We start from the raw sequence: 9,871 nt of genomic DNA on the forward strand, positions 1-9,871 counted from the left end.
GCGCAGCGGGTTGAGCGCAAGTGGGGCAAAGCGCAAGAACCTGCAGAAGGATCCGGTTCAAGGACCTGGATCCCCACCTGCAGGGGAGTCACTTCACAGGCGGTGAAGCAGGTCTGCAGGTGTCTTTCTCTCCCACTCTCTGTCTTCCCCTCCTCTCTCCATTTCTCTCTGTCCTATCTAACAATGACGACATCAATAACAACAACAATAACAAACCACAACAACAATGAAAAACAAGGGCAACAAAAGAAGTAAGATGTATCAGAGACATAGCAGAGAGAAAACATTCATTTGTCTAGTCACTTTGCAATGATAACTTTAAAATTAAGAGAAAGGTCCCCATATTTATGTTGTCCTAGTAATAAGAGAAAAAAGTCTCCAAGAAAAAATTCTCTGTGAACATCACAGGTTAATTTGCAATTTGAGCTGCTAGTGAGCCTGCATGTTTTCATTTTTAAAATCAGGGGCCAATTCTAATGAAAAGAGGTCCACATAGATAATTACTGTTTTTGTTGGATCCTTGGGAACCAATTCTAAGAGTAGAAGAAAAAACAAAAAATCTAGTAACACAACAGAACCATCTTTTTCCTGATATCTTTCCTCTCAGAATAAACTGGAACATGGGTTTAATCATGATGGTGGGGGGGGGGACGGTGAAGGGTATTTCTGTTTACTTTCCCTCAATGAAGAAGGTTTACTTCAATAAGTAATGTTGAAAAATATATTGGAGCTAGCATATTTTAAATTAATTTAACAGGTAGAAGGTATTTAATGCTATATAATGCAAGCAAAATTATTTTTTTAAATGCTCTCAGATATTACAATTGAATAAGTTATTTATCACTCCAAGTTTGTACCATGAGCATAACTTCCTTTGCAACTAAATTGATTTTTTTGATGTACTTTGGAAGTGGAAAAATACCAAAAAAATGTATTCCTATTTTTACCATCCTTTTTTTTTTTTTAACCAAATGAGGTTCATCATTACAATAAAGACTATTTCAAAAGAGTAGAAACTGTTTTCTATCCCTCACAGGGGTAGGATTCACTAATTAGAAATATTTTTTTAAAGATATTTATTTGTTCATTCCCTTTTGTTCCCCTTGTCTTATTGTTGTAGATATTGATATCAACGTTGTTGGATAGGACAGAGAGAGGAGGGAAAGACAGTGGGGGAGAGAAAGACAGACACCTGCAGACCTGCTTCACCACCTGTGAAGTGACTCCTCTGCAGGTCAGGAGCCAGGCGGGATCCTTACGCTGGTCCTAGTGCTTTGTGCCACGTACACTTAACCCACTGCACTACCGCCCGACTCCCTATAAATATTTTTTTAAGGGTCAGGTGGTGAGTCACCTACCAGAATACTCACATCATCCAGTGCAAGTACCAGGTTTCAAGTCCTTGGCTCTCACCCTAAGAGACTGAAGTTTCACAAGCTCTCTAACCCTGCGGCAGGTATCTCTCTTTCCCTCTGTTAAAGAAACAGAAAGATCTCTCTCTGGCCATTTCTCTATCTTTCTACCCCCTTCTCTGCCTCTTTCTCTACCTCTTACTATCTATTGAAACAAAAATATATATATATATATATATAAATATGTTTAAATAACAAAGGGCAGGGCATATTGTTCCATTATGTATTTTTATGTATATTTTAAAACATGAAATATCTAGTATTTACAATAAGCACTTAAAAGTTAAGAACTTTCTACTAGAGTTGTTTTAAATTTTAACTTAATTCTATTATCTGAATCTAAAGAAAATATCATAGTTATTTAAATGTCTGAAATCCTGAAATTAATTGTTGACTATACCAGTCTCCCTATAACACAGAATTTTTTTGCTTATTAACACAAAAGCTTAAAATTTAAAGCACTTCTAGTAGAAATTTCAGGCTGTGGGGGTCAGAAGATGGCTCACCTAGTAAAATGCACATTTTTTTAATTTTTATTTATTTTTATTAGTGATTTAATAATGATCAACAAGATTGTGGGATAAGAGGGGTACAATTTCATACAGTTCCCACCATCAGAGTTCCATATCTCATCTCCCCTTTAGAAGTTTTCCTATTCTGGGAGTCCAGCGGTGGCGCAGTGGGTTAAGCACACGTGGCGCAAAGCGCAGGGACCAGCTTAAGGATCCCGGTTTGAGCCCCGGGGAGTCGCTTCACGGCGGTGAAGCAGGTCTGCAGGTGTCTATCTTTCTCTCCCCTCTCTCTCTGTCTTCCCCTCCTCTCTCCATTTCTCTCTGTCCTATCCAACAACAAAGCAACGTCAACAATGGCAATAATAACCGCAACGAGGCTGCAACAATTTTATGACACCATGTGTGAAGTTCCAGGTTCCAGCACCCATCACCACATAGGATTACTATGCACAGCTAGATTTTCATGAGTGGTGGAATGATGTGGGATCTCTCCTTTCTCTGCCTTTCGCTCTTTATCTAAAAAAAAGAAAGAAAAACAGTACCCTGATGATGACAGAATCATGCAGGTGCATAGAAAAAAAAATTCCCCTGCCTCCTAAAAAAAAATCAAAACAGGAAAGAAAGAAATTCTGAGTTATAAAAGTTAAACATGGAGTGGAGACAACACTTGTTACTTTTTCATGTTTTTCTATTAAGAGCTTTCTTAGGCTCTTAGGTGTTTAACTCAGAATGAATGTTTTTGGAAAAAAATCAGTAATTGTAATTTCTTTGGTAGCCTATCTATGAGTACTACACTAAATGTATAATAATAACTATACATATTTTTCCTAGCTTGTAATATGTAATATCTTACTTTGGTATATTGTTAATACTCTCTCTCTATATATATATATATATATTTGTGTGTGTGTGTGTGTATGTGTGTATATATATATATAATTTCAGCTGAGGAATTCTTATTTCAGAAAACCATTTGTGTATAAAGAGCATCATTTGGTGACTAGAACTATGCTGATTATAAGTTGTATTTCCTGCTGTAAGTTTTCTTGTTATTTTCCATGGAAGAAAAGGGTCTGACTTTTCTAGTTATCCTTGCATCTATGATAGTGTAAGAGAAAAGTACTGCAGAGAATATCACCACAAAAATCATTTTAAAAATGGACTGGCATAATAGCCCACTTGAAGAGTGCACTGGTTTGTCCTCTGTGCAACCCAGGCTAAAGCCCAGCCTCTACTGTACTTATGAAGGAAGGCACAAAAGCATGGTTGTTAAGAACAGATTCTAAGGGTCTAGTATACATACGTGGATTCCAATTAAAATGCTAGTGTTGAGACTGGTACTTACCCCTTTGGGTTTCAGTTTGACTGTTTACTCTCATCTGTAGACGGAGAATTGCTAGAGGTTTAAGTAAATATATGTATCTGTATATACATAGATATGCTACGAGTGTGTTTATGTGCACATGAGTTTATGTGTATATATGTATTCAGTTAAGATGATATATGCATATTTACTGAAGATATATATTATATATCCATTCAAGATACCATGGGTACTTATATTTTATAAGTAGACATGTACATATACTTACTGGAGCAGTTTCTGAAAGTGTATAAATAGTTCAGTGCTTAGGAAAAGTGAGTACTCAATTACTATTTCTCAAATGAATGAAAAATTTGACCTTTCCATTAGATGATATTAACATAAAAATATAAAGATAGTGTAACTGACTTTGCTACTTCCTAAGTTTTCTGGCTCCAGGAATGCTGTTAATAAGTAAACTGGGAAAATGAGCAGCATATAAAAGGCCTATGTTCAAATCTGCACACATAGTGTTTCAGAAATCATTGACTTAATCAATAATCACAGACACATATGTGGTGAGTGGTGTCCTACTTAGTTCAGTCTTACAGACAAGAGCCACCTTTGTTAAATTATTTGGTCAGAATTTTTTTTAGTGTTTTCTGTTTGTTTTTTGATTTTTGGTTTTCTTACTAGAGCACTGCTTAGCTCAGGCTTATGATGGTGCCAAGAATTGAACCTGGGATCTGAGAGCCTTGAGCATGAAAGCCTTTTACATAACCATTATGCTATCTCCCCTGCCCATAAAAACATATATAGAACAAAATAATATATATAAATATATAACAAAAATTTATAGCCATAAATATATATTTAAATGAATAGATGTCTCCTTTATTAATTTATTTTAATTTTTATTGGATAGAGACAGAGAAATAGAGAGGGTTGGAAGAGATTGAAGAAAGAGACAAGAGACACCTGAAGCCCTGCTACACAACTTGTGAAGCTTTCCCCCTGCTGGGAGGGACCAGGGGCTTGAACCTGGATTCTTGCATACTGTAATGTGTGCTCTTAACCAGGTGTACCAACACCTGACCCTTCATAAATATATCTTTAAATATTTATTTATGAGGAAGGGATCAGGATTGAGAGAAAGAACCAGTGCATCTATCTGGCACATATGATATCAGAGATCAAACTCAGGACATCATGCTTGTGAGTCCCATATTTTATACACTGTACTCTGTCCTGGGCCACATAATCAATTATTATGCTATTTTTCACACCATTGTTTTTCTTTAGGAATATTTTACTTGTAACAGAATATCATAAAGTGACATTTAAGTAAATATGAACATTTAGGTTACTTTAAACAACTTCTACTTAACCTTAGTTAAAATAATTGAGATGACATAATTCATTCCATGATTAGATAGAAATAGTTATAATTTTATAATTTAGCTCACAACCTGAATTAGTGAATTCAAGTAATATGATATTCTTAGAACTACATCTTGAGTTAAGTCTAAATATTTTCTTTTAGAACCATAGAAAATACCTTTTGAAAGTCCTTTCCTATCCTCCTCTTCCTTCTTCTCCTCCTTTTTGTGGAGAAAAACTAATACTTTGAACAGGAATATATTCACATGTACACACTAATTTTCCCTAGTTATCTTTGTAATTAAACTGAAAAGATTTGAATCATCCTTCGCTGAGCCATATTCAGTTCTATTTTTAAAATGATAAACTTAATATTCAATGGAAAACTGTAATAAGAAAAGATGATACTGTACTGTTTCTTATATGTGCACTAAGTGCGGTGCCACTATTTGAAACAAAATGATGGGGCTGTGGGTGATTTTGCTGAGTGCAATAAACAAAGGAGGTGAATAACAACAGCCAGATGATTTCACACACATGCCAAATATAGATGACTATAATGTATGCATTTATAAAAGAAAAAAGTAAAACTTTTGTGGAGTGTGCGGTATCTTACACTCAACATGTGTGGGTATGAAATCATCTCCCTGGGATTTTGCAAAAACTCTGTTAAATCACTAATAGAGATTAAAAAATAAAACAAAAGCTATTTTTTTCAATGCACAACATGACATCAACTTTAACCCAAGAACTCTGTAGTGTAGAAGGAGAAGTTAAAATGCTTACAAGGAAGACATGGTAGAAATACACTGAAAATGCATATGTATATTTACAGAAAACAGAAGTAATGTAATTGTGATTAATATCCAGGATCATTTTATTCCAAGGAACTGTTTCTAGTCTTATAACTTCATCTTGAATGAATTAGTAGGGTAAAAACACTACTAAAGGGTAATATATTTTTTACTTGGCCCTTGGACCTGTAAGGTAAACATTTTACATATTGCACAGTAAGAAAAATTTACAGCCATATATCACAAGATTTGATCAATGCTAACACACTTAGCGTTTAAGGCTAACCCATATTGGAAAGTGATCACTTCCAGGATGCTTAACACAGTGTCACCTGTCTAACGGGCTAGAAGAGCTTTTCCTATTTAAAAGTCTATTCATAGAACATTTCATCTTCACATTTGTCGGTTTCTTTACACTTGTGTGCTAGACGGAGGCACTTGAAGAACTATTAACAGTAATTTCATGAGTACAAGATAGTTTAAGCAGGCATCAGTAAATATGGCAAGGTACAAAAATGAAATAAATCACTGAATCAGAACATTTCACCAAATCTTGTAAAAAGAAAAAAAAACATCTTTTATTTGAAGAACTCCACTTCAAAAAAGAAGATGAGGAGAAAGAAGAAAAAGAGAAGAAAGGAAAGAAGGAAGAAAGAGTGAGAGGAATGAAGGAAAGAAGAGGAAAACAGAAAGGGAAAGAAAGAAAAGAGAGAGAGAGAAGAAAACAGATAACTAATGATCAACCAATTATGCCCAAATACGTTATAGACTTCAGATGTTAACTTAGAATGGTTTCTTTGTTTGGACTTGTAAGGGCTAGAAAACATTGATAAATTAAATACTTTGGGTTATGTTTTGATTAATACTTCAATATTATGTATAGGTTCCAAATAGCCAGGAAAACGAAAATGTAAGTAATAAGTGTTGGAAGTGTTTAGTAAAATGTATCAAAATTAAATGGCTAAAAAACCCACTCCATTTAAAACGTGTAAAAATAAAATGTATTCATTAGTGAGAATTCAGTGACACCCCCACGCCCGTCTTAGTTGGTTGGTACATACTGCACCTGCCACAAAACGTTAGAAAGTAGGTCCTGGTACACACTAAGGAATATCCAACCAGGTAAATACATTAAGGTGATAAGACCCATGAAATTGAGAGGGTAGTGAGAATAATCCCAGGAACAAGCGCCACAGGTTCTTAGTCCCAGACCCCAGGACAATTCCCACATGTAGATGAAGATGACATAGATGGGCACTCGTTTCCAGGTACCCCAGCCACGATTATAGTGGAGGTGGAAGTAGAGCTTTTCGACCACGAAACTGCAGCTTCCGTACATAAAGAAGGACCAGAGCGATGTATGGCCGCTGGATGTCCTGTCCCCCTGACCCAGCACGTTAAAAAAGAAGGTGAAGAAGATCTCATCCAAAAAGCCATGCATTCCAAAGAACAGAAAGCGAAGTAGGTCTGGCAGCCCCCGATTGGGAATTGCTCCGACACAACTGGTGCCACAGGGTCGGTGTCGCCGGCCACCAGCAGCCCCAAGAACCCGGGCCACTGGAGGGGCGGGGGGCTCGCTCCATTGCTGCTGCTGCTGCTGCCTCCGCCGCCGCTTTCGGTACCGCAAGCACAGGAAGCGTTTCAGAAACACTTGGCAGTGGTAGAGTGCCAGCACGTACTGCAGCGCCAGGTCCAGCGCCCCAGCGCCCCCGAGTCCGCCGCCCAGACTGAGCAGCAGCGCCTGGCTCGCCAGGGTCTGCAGCCCCACGTGGGCCGACGGGTAGAGGAGGAAATCAAAGAGGAAGGCGCTGGGACAGAGCCGCTTTTGCAGGTAGACCTTCTCCAGCGCGAAGTGGGTGAGGGAGTGCAGAAAGCAGCGGTAGGGCGAGGAGAATCCCAGCATCCGGAGGTCCGGGCTGCGGGCGAAGCTCCGCGCCGAGGACACCAGCACGTCCACGGTGACGCCGTGCATGCCGTAGAAGTAGAGGCGCATCCAGGCGGGCAGCGTGGCGCCCTCCGCCGGCGCTTCAGCAGGGGACTGCGGCTCTGAGCCGGCGGAGGCGGGCTCGCCGCCCTGCCCGCCCGGGGCCCCGGGACGCCGCACGGCACCGCTCCTCTGCGCCAGACTCGCGCCCTTGGTGTCACCGCTCGCCATGGAACTCGTGGCTGCTTGGGCTCTCGAACCCGAGCCGCCGCCGCCTGGTGCGCGGGGCTGTGGGACTGAGCTGCGGACCCCTGCGCCGCCTCCCGGCTGCTTCCCGCCGCCCCCTTGGGCGAGCGCGGAGACTCGGGTCTGGATCGCGGCCCTGACCCCAGCGGGAGCTGTTGACCGCGGAGGACGCGCTGGCCACCGGACTCGGAGAGTCCCCGCTGCCCGGCCCCGGCCGGCCCTGGCTCCGGCCCCGCAGCGCTCTCTCTTCCAGCGCTGGGAGATAAGCCGCTGGCCAGCGCCCACGCTCACCCTGCTGGGTCTAACTGGCGCCGCTAGCTGGCGCGGGGCGGCGGCGCCAGCGCTGCAAGGAGGAGAAAAGCAGCGGCTGGTGCAAACCCCATCCAGTCCGCACCTCAGCCAGGCCGCCTCTGCCACAGACTCAAAGCTGAATGGGATCTGCGACGCTCCTTCCTCCGGCCCTCCCCATGCTCCTCGCCACCAGTCTTGGCCTCTTCCGCCCCTGCCGCTCCCCTTCACCACCCCAGCCCTCCGTTGGGAGTCCCGAGGGGACCCGCCCAAGAAGGCCTGACCCTGCTTCTTAGTCCTCTTCCTTAGTGCTGCGCCCTGGCCCTCTGCCAGGCGCAAGGCATTTACTGGGGGAGGAGGTGCTAAAAGTGGGGAGACACTTAACAGGTGTGACTAAGAGCTGATGGGCTTTCCCGGTGTCTTGGAAACCCGCGACCGGCTGGCTGAGAACACTTGGCCCAGTGCCACCAACCAGAGACAGGGACTGAAACCAAATCATAGTGCTGTTCATTTAATGTTCTTGCATTCAAAGTCAGCTGTGACCTGGTCACAAAGAACAAACACTGACCACCTCAGCTGTCCCGGAATCCTAAAAGCGGGGTCTGGGCCACTTAAGAGAAAACTCTCCTGAACCTGACACTGCTTTTCTTGGTTTACTCCTCCAGACCAAGAACAGAGATTGTAAGACCTCGCCAGAATTAAGATCAGTTAGGTCAGGATGTCTTATAGCAAGAATAGTATCTTTGCTCAGACTGACACACTACAGTGCTTACTGCCTTTGTTTCTTTTTCTTTTCTCTTCTCTATTCTATTCTATTCTATTTTCCTTTTCTTTTCATTGCAGAACTAGGTCATCCCAGAAAGGGACAATGAAATAATAGAGGACAAAGTTTTTTTTCTTTTCTTTTCTCATTATTATTATTTTTATGTTGCTATTATCGTGGAAGAACCTGGGTTTTTCGTATGTTGGGTTAAATTTTTTTCCTCCAATTTTCAACTACATTTAGGATTGGAAATAACTCTTAAGTGTAAATGGTTTTGTTTTTTGACATCCCTCCCACCACAGTTAAAAACAAAGTCAGTCTGGACAGAAAATAGATATAGATAACAGCTCAAGTTTGGAAGGAGCCCAGATGTTGTTTCCTAATAGGAAAGTTTTCTGGAAACTGTCTATTCTGAGACAGTTCGTTCATTTTTACAGCAGTTTCCTCACTCACTCCTTGCTCATTTCAACCCTTTGTGTTATAATTTGTTGTTGCAAAATTATCTGGGAGTTGGGAGAGAGTTAATACTATGATGGTCTGAAGAAAACTCTTTTAAGGTGGTAACATAAGGTAAAAGTGCTGGTTTATTTATTTTAGTTTAGTTTCATTAGCACATGGATTATTTATAGATTTCTCTTGGCATCTGTCAAAAGCCAGAAAGTGGAAGTTGCCATGCCAAAAATATCACTTAGAAGGCTCATTAAGATTGAGGCATAAAGAAGTCACACAGGGTTAGCTGTTCAAGTGCTTGAGCAAATAATTACATCTGTAGTTAGTGCCTCAACAGAAGTGATGACCCTTTCAAAGTATTCCATGGAATCAACTGTTTCCAAACCCAATACACCAATTACAGTTCAGGTTCTGATCTTGTTTTTCAACTTCTGCCTGACAGTGAGATCATCCCATATTCATCTTTCTGTTTCTGACTTATTTCAGTTAACATGAATTTTTCAAGGTCCATCCAAGATCTTGTTTAATATTTTGGCATATATGTTCATCAGATATATTGGTCTGTAGTTTTCCTTTTTTGTTGTGTCCCTACCTGCTTTGGTATCAGGGTGATGCTGACTTCATAGAAGGTGGAAGGGAGTGTTCCTGTTTCTTTGATCTTGTGTATTAACTGTTTCCTGAAGGTTTTGTAGAATTCGTTTGTGAAGCCATATGGTCCAGGACTTTTGTTGTTCAGAAAATTCTTTTATTTATTTATTTTCCCTTTTGTTGTCCTTATTGCCTTATTGTTGTAGTTATT

General features: G+C 40.7%; 1 protein-coding gene across 1 annotated transcript; it reads right to left on the minus strand.

Moving 5' to 3' along the window:
• Positions 1-5,308: 5,308 nt before the first annotated feature.
• TMEM229A (transmembrane protein 229A) lies at positions 5,309-8,156 on the minus strand. The gene has a single exon (XM_007531696.3). The coding sequence runs from the start codon at positions 7,554-7,556 to the stop codon at positions 6,444-6,446; it is 1,113 nt and encodes a 370-aa protein (XP_007531758.1). The 5' UTR covers positions 7,557-8,156; the 3' UTR covers positions 5,309-6,443.
• Between the last annotated feature and the right edge of the window lie 1,715 nt (positions 8,157-9,871).

This window comes from Erinaceus europaeus, chromosome 8 (genome assembly GCF_950295315.1).
Source record: "Erinaceus europaeus chromosome 8, mEriEur2.1, whole genome shotgun sequence".
In the NCBI taxonomy this organism is placed as follows: Eukaryota; Metazoa; Chordata; class Mammalia; order Eulipotyphla; family Erinaceidae; genus Erinaceus; species Erinaceus europaeus.

Excerpts from the sequence above, each read along its gene's own strand:
- TMEM229A (XM_007531696.3), bottom strand. The coding sequence starts at position 7,556 with ATGGCGAGCGGTGACACCAAGGGCGCGAGTCTGGCGCAGAGGAGCGGT.